Here is a 19,427-nt window from a genome sequence, read left to right on the forward strand (position 1 = left end):
GGTTTGCGAGCTGGAGGGAAGGTGGGACTTTGTGTCTACAGGGTTTCTTTTCTGTATATAGTAATTACGGGACTGAGCTGAGCCAACCGCTTCTCCTTTCGGTAGTAATGTGCTTTCTGTTGCTTTCTCTGGAGGATTGGTGTAGACACAGTTACTTCTGAGAACAGCCACCAGTGCCATCAGTGTTGGCAGCTGCTCCAGCAGCACAGAGAGAAAGGAGTAGACCTTTATTACAGGGACTAAAATGTGTGAATATATATAAATACGTGTATTTATAACCCTTTATAGATCTGTATCTGTGTGAACAGTGTTATTTAGGAAGCTAGCAGATAAGCTTGCAGGAAAAAGGTGTAAGGCAAATATGGCATGTGCTGTCTGATCTGAAGGACCGTGGTGTATCACGGGCCACTTGAGCCGCCTCTCTTGCTCTCAGTGTACAGGTTGAGGCTCTCTAAATGCTGTCTCAGAAACTTAGGTTGCTAGTGAAACCCTTCATTTTAATCTCGCAGGAATCTTTCTGATTACTCTTGTAACCTGCTCCGATTAGTTCACCGGTTTGTGCCTTTAGGACTTTGTTTTGTGAGGATGCTGATTTTTCACTGGAAAGCATTCTTCCCTTTTTAATACACTGCCTTTAATACACAGTCTTCCTCTTTCAGTGGTTGGAAGTGTAGAAGTCACTGGGTTGTTGTACAGGCGTACCGTGGTGCGAAGGAGAGCTGTCGGCAGCGCGGCCTGCCTGCTGCCTGCGTGCTCGGCGCAGGCGCCGGACGGTCGGTGCTGCTCGGTGGGCTGCGTGCCTGCGTCCTAGGAACACGCCTTGGGATGCCCGTGAACTCCGTCGAGCTCGGCGTGAAGTTTAGGAAGACTTTCTCGAGAAGGCGGGCCCTGGAGAGGAGAGGTGGGAGAGGCGGGGAAGGATGCTGAGGTGCCACGTGCTGTGCAGAAGATGCAGGATGGAAGAAGTCGGGGGGGATGCTTCTGGCTGAATTTCCTTCCCAAAATTGGACAGACATGATGAAAAACAGGGACCGTTCGTTCTCCCCACCCTGGCGTGGAGAGGGAGGGGACAGGAGTTGTTTGATCTCTCTCTGTCCATTTTCTGTCCGTATTTCCTGGAGAAGAGCCGCTTACGCACACACCTGCTTGCTTTCAAAAGCCATTGCTCGGGTTCGCCGCCGTGGTGCTGCGTTGAGCACTGCTGAGGTTACTGCACCCTGTCTTTCTGAACCGACGACAAGTACTTTGAAGCCATACCAGTGGCTTTTGCAAAGCCATGGTTTCTGTAGCTCTATCTACCACTTCCAAAGGACCTGAAGTCTAAAAATCTTTGCCCAGAGCAGTGTTTGAACATAGTGCTCAGGATATCTTACCCCAGAGTGATGAGAGATGCACTGTGTTGCTCATTTCGACTCAATTCTTGAACTTCTTAATTAAAACGGTCTCTCTCTCGCTTTTTCTTTTTTTTCCTTGAGATAAGGCTGGTTATCATCAGCAAAAAACCTTTGAAACTTTACATTCTGAGAATGCTCAGGAACATTTTTGGAATTTATATAATAATTATCACTGCATAGTATAAAGAAGCTGAACAAATGCTTTATATTTCTATGGCAGTTCAGAGGCCAGTTATCTATATTCATCCGGGTGGATATGATCTCTTCTGGCAGAGAAAGCCCGTGGCTTATCAGGAACAGAAACCTCTTCCGTTCGATGTCGCAGTGATGTGCCCGCTGTGCTCCAGCCCCTTTGCCAGTCGCTCCTCTGCTTTTTTTCCCCGTTTGCTTGTAAGGCAAAGGGAGTTACAGACGTGCCCCGTGGCAATCCACGTAAGGTCTCATTCCTGCACATCATAGATCCCGTTCCTGCACATTATGTATCTCGTACACGTCGGTGCTGTGCTGTTTGATTCCTTGTTTCACCCTTTTCCCTTGATGTCTGCGCAGGATGCGGCGCTGAAAGAAGGGATTTCGGGACGCCTGCTGTCGTTCCCGTGCACAGGGAGAGTTGTTTCGCTCTAGCTTTGTTTAAGGGCAGAGGTCTCAGGGTTTTCGTAAAGGAACCAAGGCTTTGTGTGCTTTGCTCCCTTTTTTCCTCAGGAACAAACCTGCTGCAAAGCACCGGCAGCTCGCCGGCCGCCTGCCCTGACACTGTTGCTGACCCCGAGCGATGTTGGGATTAACGCACCCTGTTCGTATGCGGCCAGTCTGTGAGTGATGGAGAACTGAATTATCCCTTCCAAAGGGAAGCTGGAAATGTCCGCAGCACGTAACCTCATCCAGGTTGGCGTGAGAAATTCTGATTTTTCAATGTGACCTGCTGCAGAAAATGACATTTCAGGACTCCGGCGTGCCGGTGATGTAGCTACAATAAGACTGCCAGCAGTTTTGATGTGAATTAGACTTTCCCGGTGTTTCGTGGTGTGGCCACATGGCTGCAGCAAGGCTCTTTGGTGCTCGTGTGTGGGATCCAGTTAGTGGCTGTTGAGGCTTCAGTGTTTTCCATCATGAAGTTGGTGGTTGGCTCTGCGCTCGCTTTCTGAATCTTCTTACCCTGATATCATCTCTTCTGAACACCAGATAAACCGCAGAATGGTTTCTTGTGCTTTCATGCTTTAGGGAAAGGGGGACATTAGTATTTTGAAGCAGCAAGTATGCCAGAGCCGATTGCTTGAAACTCGGATTCAGCTCTGAGGCTGCGTTAGGTATCGGGCTCTGTGCGTGATGATCATTGGTGGTATTTGAGGTGTGCGTTGCTGTAAAACAACATCCCTTTTTCCTTTTCCGTTATTAAAAGTGAACAGATACATGAGGGTATTGTCTGCAACTCCTGCCGTGTGCTGCTTTGCTGTGCGGGTCAATAGAAGGTGGACAGAACCCTCTATGGGCAGGTCAGGTTAGGGTACGGGTTAAGCTAAGACCAGCTCTCCTCCCTTGCAGTTTGTGCAGTAACTAGTGATGACCCTAAAAAGTAGGTATTCAATATTTATCTCCCATCCTGAAATAATGAGAGGTGGATTTCCTCGGCGTGGCACCAAAGGCGTAGTTTGTGTTTGCAGGAACGAGGCTGGGCTGGCCTTGCTGTGTCCGTACCACGGGGCTCCTTGGGAAGGTTATGGGCAAAGTGTCTTTCACTTCACGTAAGGGTCGGTAATTTGTCACTCTGAGAATTATTCCACTGGTTTATTGGGTTTTCTTTTTTCCTGGTCATGAGTTGATGGTGCCTGTTCTGACTTACAGACTGAGGTAGGATGCTTTCTGGAAAAAATTAGCCCAAAGAAGGGTTATGGGTTCATGTAGAAATTCTTTGGTCTGCATTTACCAGCGGGTGACATTGGAGAACCCGACTGGTGGTTCCTCTTGTGTCCCTGTTTGCATCTGTCCTGGTTTGTGAGGCTGGAGGGAAGGACTAGCCTTGGTTTGTGCCACTTTGGGATCTTCTAGCGGTGATACACGGTCGTGTTGGATCAGTTTGTGGGGACTAAAAACACTTTCTTTTTTACCTAAAATGCTCTCTTTTGGAACACTTTTTCGGTTTTGTATTTTTTCTCAGATTTTTCTTTGTAAATATGTACATTTATCATTAATAAATGTTATTGCAAATCAGATTCTTCTTTCCACTGCTTATTAACAAAAAAGGTACATGGGACCTGTGTTAACGACTTCTCGGACTAACCCTCAGTATTGCTTTCTCAAACCAGGAGCCGTCAGACCCCAGGTCATTACCGGTTGCGTTCAGGGCGTTGGGTCTGCTGGACGCTCTCTGGTCTGGGTTTCGTGCTCCTGGGGAGAGGGAGCACGCAAGGCTGCAGCTGTAAGCGATGCACGCTCTCAAACTGGCCAGAATAATTCGATTGAGGATTAAATCCGGCTTGGTTTAAGAAAGGCTTTGCTTGCAGAGGGGTCAAAAGGTTCAGCTCTCTACCAAATACTTAATGTAACACTAACACGTTCTCCCTCTTCGCTTCTGAGACTGGGAACAATCGTTGCAGAAAGTTGTCCTGAGCAGAAGTGTCGCAGGTCCTGCGCAATGTAACTGCGAGAGCCTCTGCCCCCCGTGTTGTATTAATTTGAGGACAAAAATGTTCCTTTCTATTTTTGTAAGCGAAGAAACCACGTTCGTAATTAACCACCGCCTTTCTGCTCGGTAATACAATGCAAGCCTCGGGTTGGGTTTTAGCTGGTTGAAGCTGCCTGAGGTTGTGTCTAGAGGCTGTACCAAGAGTCAGTCTTAATTTTAACTCCCAACTTTTCTTCTGTGAGATTATTTACTTCTGGATAAACTGTTTGGCTCATTCTGTGCAGTCATGAGCCATCACAGGAAAGCAAATCTGGCTGCAGCGGAGCAGCACGAGGCTTGCGCTGCTGCTCTCCTGGATGAGCCTGGCACCAGAGCAGAGCTGTAACTTGATTTATGAAATGAAGCAAGCGAAATGCAACAGCACAAAAGTGGTGTCGGTTATAAACCCTGATGGTATCCCCGCTCTCTTCACTCGCTGCTGCTACGCTAAATCGGAGGCAATGTTTGCAATGCCCCTGGCAGCTTGTTCTCTGCAGAGGGAATTTGGAATAAGAAGTGCACAGTTTTGTACCCCCCATCCAAGGGTACCTGCTCCAGAAAAGGGACGGGAAAAGGGGATCGGGGTGGACGGGGAGAGGAAATGCTTCTGGAATCATATTGCTCAGCAACCTTATTTTAGTAACTGAAGTATTGATCTTGAGGTTGCCAAGTAGTTGATGCAGTGGATTGGAGGTGGCTGCTGTGTATTGTGTAATATCCTGGGATTCTTGTTCATGACAGCAATTTAATCTTTTTAAGCTTGTAGCATGCTGTGTATTTTCTAGCCTTACTTCTAACTTGGGTCAAATTCTCTTTTCACCTTCTGTCATCTGACTAGGCTGGTCAGGATGTTGTGATCAGATGAATGGCAGTTAAAAAAATCCATCCAAAAATGTAAATCCATAGGTAACGGCCATCGTTTTCAAATGCCAGGGTTTGTTGAATGGCTTCTAAACTTTTTAACTTCTATCTTTAAGGCAAAGCAGTTCTATAAGGCATGGCAGGTATTGTAAAATAAGGATCTCTTGTTTTCTGCTTTATAATGCTTTTTACCCAAGTGCTTTGCCAGCTGTGAGGTTGAGCATCATTTGATCTGGGAGCTCTCACCGGTGAGTGTGGTTCGCTGCAACAGCAACGTCACCTACTTGTGCATCTGTAGACCGTCACACCGAGCCCGTTAGCTTCTGTGGATACTTGTTTGGGGATAAGCTAATAACACGCGCCAGCGTTAACGACTGCAGTGCCATACTGAAAAAGAAGGGAACTGGGAAGTACTAACTAGCTGGGATTTACAGCATTTCATATGGGGGTTGGAGGGAGTTAGCGTGCACTGTAATTTCATGGTGTTATCAATTTTTATCAAATGTCTTTGGTAACGGGCAGGTTGACAGCATTTTAGCACTCCTTAAGTTTCCTGCAGGGTAGGAGTCTGGTTTGGGATGAGGATAATTGAGTATTTCTGGGGAGAGAGGCAGCAGCGTGCCTGCGCGGGCTGCAGAAAACAGGCATCCCCTCTGGCAGCGCGGGGCAGCTGGTTCATACGGGTGGATCCTGATCCAAAACAGGACGTTCTTGAAAAAATACAGGCAAACAAATTTATGCAAAAACACTTTTTAAGGAAAAGAAATCTTTTTGGTCACTGGTATCAGCCATGCAGTTAAGCCTGTTATTAATTTATCCCCAGTCTGAATTGCCGTGTGTCACTCCCTACGCTGTAACGCTTGAGCTATATCCTCAGTATTTGTCAGCGTCAGGGGGACGAAGATTTGTATTTAGCAGGGTGATGTTTTAGTTGCATTCATGTCTGGTTCGATTCGTTCCTTCTGGGACATTGCATCCTGTCCTGTGTTTTCTTTACGCTGTGTATGGCTTATGCGAATAGTCTGCTTCGCGCTTGATGCGGGCGTCGCTGGTTTGGTTTTGTGTCTCTGGAAATGAGTCGTTTGCAGCCCGGGCACCCTCAGGTTTCGCGGGTCTCAAGGAGAGCTTGGAACTCTGCAAATCTGAGCCCTAAAAATAGGAACGCTTTGGCATTTGCAAATTAAAATAAATCTTGATAAGATCAGAATTTGTAACAGATGTTCAGATTCCTGGGGGGGGGGAATGTTTGTTTTGGCTTAGTTTGGGTTTTGTTTTTTTTTAAAAGATAATCTTTTCTAGCCTACATGCAAACTGTGTTTTTAAATATAGGAGCAAACATAGTTGTATTTAAAAAACAAAAACATAGTTGTATTTAAAAAACAAAAAGCGTGTGTAATGAGATAATTTTATATAGAAGCAAATACCTTTCAATTAGTCTAACTTCTTACTGGTGGAACAGGAGGGCAAGGAAAAAAAGTGCTTCTGATCAGTTGATCTTATCAGGATTTCATTCTGTCTGTATAGCTTGCATGTTTATTGCCGCACTTTGCTCTACTGACGACCACTATATAGGCCGCCATAGGCTTCCTTTAAAGGAAAAAAAGCTTTTCCCTTCCTTTACGCTTTTACCACACCAGATACTTCCAAAATGCGAATTATTTTATCTGTATGTGCAAGGGAGCTGGGAAGTTGTTTTGACTGGATGGAAATGTTTGTCTCTTAAATAGATCTGCGGTTGTGTAGCTGCTTAATCTGCTTTGTTTTATCTGTGATTCTTCCTCTTGGTGAAAGCAGTGCCCCAGCTGGTATGTAAGGAAATCTTGCTCCCAAGGCTTTTTCCATTAAACCCCAGAAGATGCACTGTGTCTTCTCAAGATCCCGTGATTAATTTGCAAGATTTAGCATATATAATTAAGGAAAGATCAGTATATTGGCAGTACATAAATCGAAGTTTTAAAGCAAGATTAAGACATGGGCATTCAAAGCTGATAACCTCCGTTCTGTTTTGTGAAGTATTGCAGTGTAGTATCTTGCGTTAGGCAAAATGAGGGTGGGATCTGGAGATACCTTTGGAGGAGCACATATGGAAGTGGTTTTCGATCAGAAGTAACAATATGTGCGGTCAGACCTGATCATCACAGTGCTGATCACTGTCCCTTCGCTCCTGTTAAACACATTTTCCTAAGCAATGTCCCAAGAACTTAAAAGATGCCCAAGAGGCTGGAAATCCTAATGGCTGGAAATGTTAATCTGCAACATAAAGAAGCTGGGAACTGAAAAATACGTGGGAGGAATGGTGGAAGAGTCGTTTCTTCAAATGATACTGAAATAAGCATCTATTTGTTCCTACATAAAGCAGTTGCTATTCTTAACGTACTATTGAACGGTGCCATTAGATGAGGTCAATCAGGGTGAAAGCCTCTGGTGTACAGAAAATGCATTGTACCAGATAACCCACAGGCTTCAGACCTCACATTTTAAGCACGAATTACACTTTTTTCGTTGCCCAGAGAATCTTAATAGAAAGTGAGGCAACAGTTTCTGTTATACCACCACCAAAATTAGAATAACAATTGACAAAATGGACTTACCATGCTTCTATGAAAGTTTAATCAGTCTCTTTGGATGAACAGATATGTGGCTATTTTTATATGAAGTTACCAGAAATCAACTGTGAGGTTAATTATTGAGAAGAAATAGAAATGGCATTGATTAAACAGCATCCCTCTGGGTTTTTTCCCTCCTTGTTCCCTAATGCTGTATGATGTGACACCTTTGATATGTGTAAAATTGTAGGTGCCCGTAACTGCTTATTCTGCCCTTCCTTGAAGGCAACTTTCCATGTCAATAATGAGAAACACGGTTTCTAGCACAGGGCAGGACTGTAGCCATCATTCACCGCTGGTGACTGAAACGCTGCTTCTCTGTGCCTATGAAATATTCATCACTCGGGCGTTTGGGCAAACAGCTGGGTTTTGCTAAAGCTTTCTGTCTTGTTCATGTTTTAACTCTTCTCTTCTCTTCTGTCACTGTTGCTTCCCTCCTGGCCAAAGGGCTCCCAGAGATGTGAGAAGACCTAGTTGAGACCTTGCTAACGAGCTGAACGGAGAGCAGAATAGCACCAGCCTTAGTTACACCCTCTGGCTTGGCACGCTCTTCCCAAGTATCTCAGGTGCTCTAGACGTGCTTGCTGGCTTCTCGGAGGGCCGAGGGGCTTCATTACGTGTCTTCTCTCCCGTGCACCATCACACATGCCAGTTATGTTGTACCTTCAGGAGGTTTAGCTACTGCAAAGGTTTCCTTGTGCCAGCTGCTTTTGGGATAAAGAGTGTTACAAACATTTCGAATAAATCGTCCCAAATAAGTAAATCGTCCTGAATAACTGGTCAAATGCAGCTTGTTGAGCAGTCAGCTGAACCGCATGCTCGGTGGCGATGGGGTCAGCAGGCGTTAGCGTGAACGTCTGGCTTTCCAGTTTAAAGCTGCATTTCTTTATTCCTCAGCTGAAAAGTTTTGTGCTAAGTTGTGCGAGTTAATTGAGCTGGTTTGTCTAGAAGAAATAATACAAATTCTTTCAGGTGACCAGACTGCATTGTCAATTCAGGAGCCTCTCGGTAATTGAAGCAGCTGATTTCAATACTAACTTGTAGATATTCTTGCAATAATTTTATCAATGCCATAGTGACAAGTCTGTGTTCGTTATCCTGGAGACTGCAACAGCAAAGACTGTGCTCGGAGGTGTGAGCATTCCAGGGGCGAGGACAAGAGCAAGGCACAGGCTCTGCGGATTAGTACGCACTAATTCTGGGCTTATTCTCTTCACCTCCACGTGCAAATTAAAACACAGCATAAAACATTTGAAAGAGTTAAAAGCAGAATTGGGGTACGGTTTTGGTGTGGTCGGTGGGTTTTGTTGCACGTGTGAATTTTGGATGTGCACAAGTCCCCGCTTGCTACACTGAAATGATTCTTGTTTCCAAACTGGGCAAAAAGTGCTTAGTTGGTGGCTCTTCCTTTAGTTGCAGAGAGTTGTTTTAATACCAATTCCTGAAACTTTAGGAGAGTGGATTATTAATGTACCAGAAAGGCCATGTCAGTACATGCACTGGATACATCGCATAGCACAAAGGTTTTCAAGCTTTCAAGTGTCCGAACCCACTGCTGTTGCATGCGTTCCTGGAGATGTGATATAATATAAGAAACCGATGTTTTGCCTTTATGCTTCATGACCTCCTGTTCTCCCTAACGCTCTCTCTCTTTCTCTCTCTCTCTCTGGCCTTTTTTGTGTATTCGTTTCTTTTTAGAAAATGAGTGACTTTCTCTCCAGAGAGGATGTGGCTGCAGTGCCAGAGAGGAGCAGTGTTAACACTGGCTTTGCTTGGGAGGGCTCAAAGCAGTCGGTAGCTTTTAGCGAGACCCCCGTGCCACCCGCCTCAGAGCCTTCTCCCAGCCGTGACTTTGCTGCTTCCTCCCTAAGCAGTGAGGAGGAGGAGGAGGAGAAGGAGGAGGAGAAGGAGGAGGCGGCGGCAGCTCCCAGCCTCCCCGCGAGCGAGGAGGACCTGAGATGTGGAAAGGGGCTTTGTGCGGATGCGGAGAAGGACTCGGAGCTCTCTGAGCTGGAGCCCCCCGCCAGCCCTGCCGCCCCTCCCCGGCAGCCCTGGGGAGGAGAGGAGGAGGTGGCAGAGGATGGCGAAGACAGATTTGCCTTTAGAAAGCTAAATGGCGAGTGTCAAGACTCAGATGTTAATAACGGGCTGCCGGCAGTCATTCGCTGCTTCCAGGTAGTGAGCCCCAGCGCCCGCTCCCCCACACCCCTGGCTGGCTTTGGAGTGGGACCCCAAACACTGCAGCAAGCAGATGCCACGGACCCAGAGAGGAGCTGTGTTTGCCTTGGCTCGGACTCGTGCTTGGAGCTCATTAGCCAGTTAATCTCCTGCAGTCAGTGCACGCAAGCCCCTCTCAACTTATCTTTGCATGAAAGACAAGCCCCTCTCAATTTATCTTTGTATTAAAGACAAGCCCCTCTCAATTTATCTTTGCATTTATACAATTGCCGCAGCGCAACGCCCTTTGCCTTTCTTTGATCAAAGCATCCTGTTGCATTCCCCAAAAGGGAACTGTTTAGGCTCCAAAGGCACGTAATTTTAGTTCCTTAAGGGTTTTGCCGTTTCCTGCCTTGTTTTCGCAAGGTTTTTGCAAGGTACAAGGTTTTTGCCTTGTACCGAAAGCTGAGCCTTAGCACAGCAGAGCAATTTGAAGCGCTGTCAAACGTACTTCTGCATCGTGAACGTGGGCTTTGACGTCCCTTCCTGCTCCCCACCGTGGGAGATATTTTTGCCTGCTTCAGTGTTGATATTAATTGCTTACGGTTAAATAGATGCCCACTTCCCCTGCTAACAGTCACGGTGGCATCTGTCAGGGTTGGGGACGGTGAGCAGAAATCGAGGCCTTTGGGAAAACACTGTGGGTCTGAACTAACTCTGTCGTCTTCTGGATAATTATCAGGTGGTGGAACAACTGATTTCTCTTCCCCCCCGTTTCTCTTTTGAGATGTCACGTTTCCGTTTTGTCTGACATTGATTTAATAAAAGTTAAAGACCTAGGATCTGATGAGGATTTTTTAATAATACAGTGTTTCACTTGCAGTCAGGATAAAGCTGCTCAGCTGTGATCGAGTCTTTATTTGCCCAGGGTTTGTGTTAATCTTGACATTGTCATCAGTAGATGGGGGTCATCTTTTACTGGCAGCCGGCCATGAGCTTCTAGTAATTAGAAAGTTAATAATTGGCGAAAGCAGTTTCTTCGTGGTCTTGTGACAGACCGGTTAAACCCTTAAGGCCTCGGTTGGGCTGACCTGAGGGCACGGTGTTGGGGAAGGTCCGGAGGATTTTTCTGTCTGTTCAGTCCTCACGCGTGATCTCTGCCCTCTGAGCAGTGTCTCGTACCAGAGGCTTAAAAACAAAGATTTCCACGTTGACCTTGGTTCCCACAGTACTTTTATCAGATCAGTGTCAGAACATTTGCCAGCAGCACGGTCACGATGTGGAAATGCTAACTGGGTCTTTACGGAGGTGTTTTTAACCCTGTCTCATAGCCACCGCTAGTGAAGACACAGACGGTCACCATCTCCGACGTGTCCAGCGCCGTCAAAAGCGAAATTCCCACGAAAGAAGTCCCCATCGTGCACACGGAGACAAAGACCATCACTTACGAAGCTGCACAGGTAAGGTGTGTTCTGATTAATTTTCCAGGGGCTTAATGAAACTGAAGTAAGCATTTTGTTTCCGAATCCTCCGGATGAGACGGCAGCACCTGCCTTTCTCCAAGCATCTGAGTCACAGCACAGACGTTAACCGATGCTGTGGACACTATTTCCAGGTGCATCTGGTATTTTTAGAGGAACAGTGTTTTTACTGCCCCTGAAGAGTAATTGTTTTTTCAAGATGTGCGTGCAAACAGAATTTATCTTCAGCCACTGGTGGCTTCAGGATGTAGATTTGACTGCATGGAGTTAACCTGAGTTGGCCTTTTTTCTGCGAGAGATGCCTTGTCTTGTTTTCCCCAGCTCTCCTTGCTGTTTTTGCCTCTTCAGAACTTGCTTTATAAATGATTTGATTGTTCTTTAGGTTTCAACCCTGAAACAGGTGTTGAAAACCAAAAGTTTTGTATAAAATGCAACCAGAGTGGCTATGTGGTGATTGGAAACTAGAAATGTTAGTGGAGTGATACCAACGTACGCAGGTATGGTTTCATTGCTGAGGTTAAAATTAATCCTCAATCTAAAATACGTTTTATTTAGGTATTGGAGAATTTTGGAGCCTGTGTTAGCTTGGGTTTGTCGTAACCGTGGTTGTTAGAAGCAGCCCATGCTCTGCTGTTGGAGTGTAGTGACCATGGGATGTAGGTTTGGGTATCCCATGGACCATGCTTGTATAATTTGGGATTCCCAAGGAATGCCGTGGCTGCTCAGCATCCTCCCCGATTGCAGTAGAGGGGGCGTTCAGACACGCCTGCACCGGGCGGTGGTGAGCATCGCCCTGTGTCTCAGCGAGTGACTAGATGAAGAGTGGAGTTTTGCTCCGGTTACTGCTGTTACCGTTTCTAACTGGGAAATGGAAAGGAAAAGTGCATCTCCAGGGCTGGGAGAAGTCGGCCGTTCGTGCACCAGCTTGTGATGTGCCATGAGATTTCTTCCAGCCTGTGGAAAATGGTCCCACCTTGTGGTAACTCCAGATACCGTCCCACCGCCGTGCTGGGGATGCTGCCCAGCGTTAGTTCGTGGTGCATCGTAAGGGAGACACGGACGGCACAGCCAGGATGAGTTGGCAGGATGACTTATTTTAGGTTTTTCGGCAGACCTTGAAAGGTCGAGACATGCAGGATGAGAACCACGTAACCAGCTATAAACGAAGTTGTTCCTAGTTCAGCAGGTATCTGGACTTTGCTTCTGCAGAGTTTAAAGCGAGTGATGTGCAAGGTGTTGTCAGGAGGGAGGAAGGGTAGAAAATACCTTCTGAATCATTGCGCTCTCCGGCTTTGTGAACCTCCATGGATCCAGGCAGGTGTGATTCGGGATAGGTGTCTACTTTGGTCTCCCTTCGTGGTCCGATGCATGCAGCTTGGCATGGAGGAGCATGCCCGGCATTGCAGTGTACCCAGATTTGGGTATATCCCAGCCCACCTCGTCTGAGGGGTGTCATAGGTCCTGCCTGGGTGATTTTGTGGATCCCTGCATTTCCAGCCTCAAAGTCCGTGGGCTTTGTGCTGAGCCTTCAGAGACCTGGGAAGTCCTTGTGCAGCTGGACGCAGCTCAGCCGGCCGCAGATCAGCTCGCTCTGTCCCGCCGTCCACGATGGAGAGGAGTTTCTGTCCTCAGATTGCGTCCTGCTCTGTCGATGTGGAGACCCTGCTTCTGTCCACGCTGCCTGCAGAGACTGATGGCCTGTTCTTCTGTCCCACAGACAGATGGTGGCAATGGAGATTTAGACCCTGGCATCCTGCTGACTGCTCAGACCATCACTTCGGAAACCACCAGCAGCACCACCACCACACAGATCACGAAGGTAACAGCACGGGAACATGATAAAACGACGACAACAACTAAAACACCACCATGACAGAGAGATGGGCAGAGTTGAATAATAGAAAAAAAAGCTTAAACCCCAGTTCTTTTAAAAAAATGTGATTAATACCTGAAACAAAGCATGAGGCTCCCAGGTTTGCCTGCGTTGAATTAAGACTGTAGATTATGCATTAATTGCAGTGCAGTGTGTGGACATGGGCTCTGACTGTCCTGTGGGACAACGGGGAAGAACTGTACTGTGAGTCAAAGCCCTTCCCTGGCTCAGTTATAAGAAAATGAATATTTGACAGTTTTTCTTTGAGCAGCACCACAGTTTTCCCCCATGATTCTGATACCGTGGTATGACGGCAGTATTTGCTAATGCTATTTCTGATACCGTCTTGAGACAGGCACCCCCAGTGCACTCAAATTCCTTTTCACTTCTAGACTAACAGTAGTTTCTTCCTTTTGTACTAGACTGTAAAAGGTGGCATTTCAGAGACGCGGATTGAAAAGAGGATTGTCATCACAGGAGATGCAGATGTAGACCACGACCAGGTAGGAGCTAGGATGCGGTCCAAAAGAGCTGCTCAGAGCTGGCACGAACTAGTTGGGCTGCCTTTCCGAAGACAACTTAACCAGAAAACAACCGAGGGAAATTTTACTGCGGTAGAAATAAAACTTCAAAACTGATTTCAATAATGAATTCCTCTTTGACAGCACGCAGCTGTATAGCTGGGCCAGCAAAGCTTAGTTCTGCTCTGAAACTGGTGTTGGCAGCAAAGTTTTGATTCCAGAATTGTTTAAAAAACGCAAAAGTGTGAAATAAATAAAAGTTTTCCTTGACATCTGGATGATCTGCATTAATTTTCTAGTAACTTTGAGGTGCTATTGCTGCCGTATAGTGCCAGAAGTCATTTCAGAGCACTCAGCACCTGCATTAAATCTCATTGGCTTTATATGAAACCTTTCTGATGAGTCAGCCTCATTGGCCTCTAGCGTGTGTTGGAAGTGATCATTTTGTCATCAGAGAATTAGACTTTGAATTTAATTTTAGTTGCAAGTATCATGGGGCTGGAGAATATTCGTACAACAAGAACTAGTTTATTAATTCCAAAAGAAAATGTCTGAAATGTTCTCATCACGCTTGCTGGAAGAATAAACAGGATTTGCTTAATTGCTCTCATGCATCTTCTACCATAGGGCAGTGGAGGGATGTAGTGTATTTGTAGAAAACAGCTTTTCCTTTCAGAAATAATCTAATAGTACCAAAAGTCACCAAACTGTGCAGCTGAAGTGGAATCACTTTTTTTTTTTCTCTCCCCAGAGTTAGAACTAGTCTCTTGTCCCCCTGAGGACCCTCGGTGGCATGCTCTGAAACGTGGTCTCTTTCAGGTTCTAGCGCAGGCGATAAAGGCAGCAAAGGAACAGCACCCGGACATGTCGGTGACCAAAGTGGTCGTGCACCAGGAGACCGAGATCGCAGAGGAGTAGCGAGGCTGCGTAAGTAGGGAGACCACGTACGAGTGAGTGAGGGGTGCTGCTTTCCCCGCCCAGGGCAGGGGGGCTTGATCTCGGTGCCAGCCAGGGTTGGCTAAACATGGTCAAAGTTTAAGTAAAATTATTATTGTTAGCTGATGAGTCCCGCTCGGGCTGTTCCTATTAAATCATTTAAGGCTGATGAAGCAGTCACAAATACAGACTAATCCTGCAGTGGAAATGAGCCAGAAAAGTCTAAAAGAAGGTACGTGGCCCCTGCGAGGAGGCTGTTTTGCCTTACAAACACCTTCGGTGCACCGCTGATCCATAGGTTTCAGGTAGACCCCTGTCTATATCAGTGCCAGGTAACCCCTGAGCTGGACCCCGAGCTCCTGACTTGCCTGGAAAGATCCCTTTTCTGCAGCCTTGATGGTTTTGGGAAAGAGCTATTCGAGGAATCCAGGAGCTCTGCCTGCGCATCAGTGCTGTAAAGCCCGTCCTGCCCCGCGCTGGTGTTGCCCAGTCAGTGCTGTGCCCTCCCCTGTGTCCTGCCTCATCCCAGCAAAGCAGACGTTTGGGAGGTGGAACAAGAAGAAGTTAGGCGAGAGGAGAGACAGCATGGTTTAACAGACATTGTGGTTGAGCTTTGTAACTGTCCAAACCTAAATAAAAATGGCAGAGGTCTCCTCAGGGTTCCTGGACTTGCAGCTCTTGAAATACGGTCCTTCGGGGATGGGAGAGGGAGGTTGGTTGTGCCAGGCGCCTGGAGGTGGCTCTGAGCCTGAATCCACGCCTGCCGCTGATGGTAACTCACCTTCCGATTTCAGTTCTCCAGTGGCTTCGGGGAAGCAGGTGCCTTTCTTTCCCAGAAAGCCGGCTGTTGGTAGCTATAACTTACCATGTTTCTCTCTCTTTCTAGGAAACGTTCCTGCCAGACACGACACCAGGAAAAAGAAACCCAGCAAAACTACCAAGAAACTACCTGGAGCACAAAGACCTCGGATTTACAAGACTTGACACTCAGAGACATTCATATCATTTATTAGGAGTTGCGCTTTGACATTTTACTTGGGATTTTCCAGACGCCACTGGATCCTATTGGATATAGATTTCTTTTTTTTATATATATTGTGACAAAAGTATGCCATATTTCTAACTGTACTGAATATTTTTTACAGGTTTTCAATTTTGCATTCCCTCTCACGCATAGCCTCTTCAGATACAGACCCAGACACACCTCGCAGGGCTCAAAGGGTCGCTGTTTTAAGTCGTATTCCCTCCGCCTCGTCAGGGATAACGGAGATAAGCCACATCCGTGCATATTCTGAGTGCGGGATCCTTACGCGCCTTCAAAAAGCCATGGGTCCTTCTGCCGGGAGAGTCAGTTTAAAAAGTCAGACTTCAGTTTTGTGCAGCATTTCCGATTGCCTCTTGATTTTATTTTTTTTTTAGCTATAGGGAGCTTGAGATTCCAGCCGCGATACCTGGGCGTGCAGAGCAGAGCTGCTGCCTTCGCTCCGAGTTTCCTCCCCGTTGGGTTTCAGGCCCCCGACGTGTGAACACAGTAGGGTTTTGTGGTGTAGCCTGTGCACACATCTTAATAGTTGACTAGATTTAAGGAATACTGGAAGTTGCTTCAAGTATCTTATACTGTGAATTTTAGAGCTTTAAGAGAACTGTGATAGCACCTTGCCTTCCTCCTGTGTGTCTCTGCTGAGTGCTACCTACCTGTTTGTGTTTTAGATCTAGATGCCATTAAATTAAAAACCCCTTAGAAGTGTGCGTTTAAGGTGTTTGGACTCTGAATGCTATTAAGGTAGGCTTACGCAGCATTCACAGTAACTGATTTTTTTTCAGTGTCATAGTTTTTCACTTGTTTGTGTTCATGATTTTTAAATTAGGGGGTTTTTTGTAAGTCATGGGTTGATTTCCCCCCCCCCCCCCCCCTCCCCTCACAGCGCTATTTAAAGCTAGACACATCACCCATATACCAGGGGATATTATCTTACTATCATTTAATTTAAAATACTTCAGACAATCCTTCCTAGGCCTGTAAGCTGTCTTTGGAGAGGCTGAACAAGAAATTTTGGGAGGTGTCAGGTGTTGCTGGTCGTGATGGAGCCAAACCACGTGGAAAGTGCTGCCACCCCCTCTTCCACGCTGGCTTAAGGGTCTGTACTTCATTTGGCTTCGTGACCGCCTTGCTGGAATGAAATACCAGGGTTAGTGTCTGCATCTTTAGGCTGAGCTTAGAGACCACCAGGGCCATCTCCAGCTAGGTGGGGATGACCAGAAACCATCTTTTCTGGGGCCGGACATGCTTCCCTCCACGGCACCTGGGGCTGAGCTCCTGCTGCTGCTCTCTGAGCTTCATGGAAATGTTTTAATCATGCCCTGGTTTATCCTTCCAGCATTTAAATTTAAAAAGAAAAAAAACCCAACAAGTTTTATAAAGAGTCTGCCCAGACACTTGTGAACACTTTAGTACACTTTGAGGTGGTGATTTTTTTTTTTTTTTTAAAATATATATATATAGTGTGGCACATTGGTAGCTGAGGGCATGGAGTGCTCTGCTGCTGCTCCTCAGTTGAGGATGGGAAGAAAATGGCAATAAAAAAAGCTCTCTGCTATTTTAAATTTGAATAATGTGTTTCAGAAGTCACTGGATTTAGCTCAGGCTGCAACAACTTGCTGTTTAGCTGCAAACAGCCTTCAAACTACACTGGGGCTAGTGTCGCTTCTCAGATTCAGGTGCAATTTTAATTAAGCTGTCAGTATTGATTGGAGACTGTGCTGAAAATGCTGGAGCTGCTGGATTTTTGCTTTCTTTGAGCCTTCCTGGCCGTGGGTCCTTCTCAGCCTCCAGCCTTCCTGTGCCGGTAGCTGCTGCTCGGGCTGCTCTGGGTGCGTGGTCCCCTCCGGTGATGTCTGCCTTCCGTGGGTACCGGGCATCCTGCTCTGGGGATTTAGGGAGTCCTCAGCTCCACAGCTGTAGCGTAGAGATTAAGTCTTCCTATTTATGTCTGAAACAGCCCTTTCCTTCCTTATTCTGCGACACAGGTCCTTTAACAGCTCTGTGTCCCTGCTGTTCTCAACTTAGTTGGGTAACGCTTGCCTTAAACGCCCGTCATGCTGAGCATCCCTCTGGCGATGTCCCTTTTCTAGGAGTTTAGCTTTTTGCCACTCGGTCCTTCCTTCTCACCCTGGAGCAGCTACCCGAGCAGTAAACGGGCACGCCGAGTAGTCATTAAGAGGATTTCTGAGCTTCACCAGACAAAGCCAGCGAGATAAATTAAGTTTGTCCATAGCACTTAAAGGCACTTGGCCATCACGAGAACTCAGGGGGACGTGGTGCGAGGCTGAAGCTTGGCCGGGGGTGTTCAGTTGGGGTGTCCTGTCCCCTGAGCACGGTGAACGGGACAAAACACCCTGAGCAGGGGATTTCTGGGGTGAGAACCTGCTGGCACGAGAGATGATTCCTTTCCAAAAGGATGTGCTCACTGTGGCTGCGTCCATCCCTTTTTAAGGGCCCATAGACTAGAATAACCTTTTTTTTTTTTTTTTTTTTTTTCCTTTTTCCTGGATTTTGGGTGGCTGTTTCCAGGTTGTTCATTCTCACACTTTCCCCTTCTAAATTCTTGCTTCTCCTTGAGTATTTTAAACAAGTTACCGCCTCGGCTGAACTTTGCCATCACCCTGCTGTCTGACCCCGCGGGGGATTTCCAGCCCTGCTGACCCTCTCCAGCCGACGCGGCCGCCCACGCGCAGCGCCCGAGCCCAGGAGCTGGACAGGAGCAGCGGCAGCCTGGGAAGAAGATAGAAGTTAAGAGCAGAAGAAGCTTCTTCCATCCTCAGCCGGGGCTGCTCGCACCCCTTCCACCTCGAACGGGTTTTTAAAATCCTTGGCTCTTAGCGTGCTGTGTTACTTCCAGGGACAAACCAGCAAAGTAAGGTCTATTTATATGAATGTTCCCAGCTCTTCCCACTCCACAAATTCACCCAGAGACTGTCTTGATTGTATAATACACATTATATGGAAGCTATTTATATATGAATGAATGTTTTTATAGAAAGGAAGGCAAGGAGCTCATGTTCTCCTCCATTAAACTGGAACAGCAGCTCCGGTTGCCAAATAGCAATCTCTGACCAACACAGATGTGTTAGCAAAGGACTGACTGATTTCTGGTTTTAATGAACTGTGGTTTGCTGATTTCCCTAATTGTACAATTACCTTAAGAGGTGGTAGTGTCCCAGCCTTAGAGATGAAACTTGTAAAAAGAAAAAAAAATAATAATTTAGTTGAGAATATGAAGGAGCTTTGTAAAATTTTTTTAAGGCAATTGTGAATTGTCTAGGCTAGCCATTTACACTCTTCTTTATAAAAATAGGAACTTTTAAAATTGGCAAATCTTTATAGATCAACTAGTGATGGGAGCTGTTATTTTGGACTTTCACAGTAGCATTTAGACAGACGTAAGTGTTCAGTATTGCTTCTTGTATTGCATTTTTCAATAAATTTTCAAACAAAACTGTCTCCCTGGCCCTGAAGCCGTTTTTCTTCTCCTCGCCCTCCTCCAGCTCTCTCTCCCCAGCCTGCCTTCGCGGCAATTTGCTTTTTCCAACCTAAGCCAGACCCGTCGCCTCCCAAGAGCGTCCCCGGCAGAGCCGCTGCGTGCTGGGACTGCGAGAGCTCTGCCCAGCCCCGGGCCGGGCTCTGCCACCGGCTGCGTGCTCCTGCGCTCTTGGTGGCTTCAGATGCTTTCAGCAGCTCCCGGGGGGCCGCGTGTGGGACCAGAGCCCCTGGGGACCTTCAGGGACCCTTCCCTAAAGCATCATCACTTGATCTAAAACTCCCTTTGAGCTACTGAATTCGAGGTGAGCTCAGGTGAGGGTTTCTGCTCCGCAGCTGCTGCCTAACCCGGAGCGAATGTGACTGAACGGGAGCGGGGGAGATGTCCCCCTTTTTTTT

The 19,427-nt window shown here is 46.8% G+C and overlaps 1 protein-coding gene across 18 annotated transcripts in view; it reads left to right on the forward strand.

Annotated features, from left to right (window-relative positions):
* EPB41 (erythrocyte membrane protein band 4.1) overlaps positions 1 to 18,992 on the forward strand; it is a 96,964-nt gene extending 77,972 nt beyond the window's left edge. For 15 of the 18 annotated variants that reach the window (XM_075522337.1, XM_075522322.1, XM_075522323.1 and 12 more), the window contains 5 exons: positions 11,012 to 11,140; positions 12,879 to 12,980; positions 13,457 to 13,537; positions 14,375 to 14,482; positions 15,378 to 18,992. In XM_075522337.1, the coding sequence (XP_075378452.1) occupies positions 11,012 to 11,140; positions 12,879 to 12,980; positions 13,457 to 13,537; positions 14,375 to 14,473 (411 nt within the window). In that variant the 3' untranslated portion in view covers positions 14,474 to 14,482; positions 15,378 to 18,992. Of the gene's footprint in view, positions 1 to 9,221; positions 9,699 to 11,011; positions 11,141 to 12,878; positions 12,981 to 13,456; positions 13,538 to 14,374; positions 14,483 to 15,377 lie in introns of all 18 variants that reach the window. The other 3 variants (XM_075522328.1, XM_075522338.1, XM_075522339.1) reach the window with 2 other exon arrangements.
* Positions 18,993 to 19,427: the final 435 nt, after the last annotated feature.

This window comes from Mycteria americana, chromosome 21, assembly GCF_035582795.1.
Source record: "Mycteria americana isolate JAX WOST 10 ecotype Jacksonville Zoo and Gardens chromosome 21, USCA_MyAme_1.0, whole genome shotgun sequence".
Taxonomy (NCBI): Eukaryota; Metazoa; Chordata; class Aves; order Ciconiiformes; family Ciconiidae; genus Mycteria; species Mycteria americana.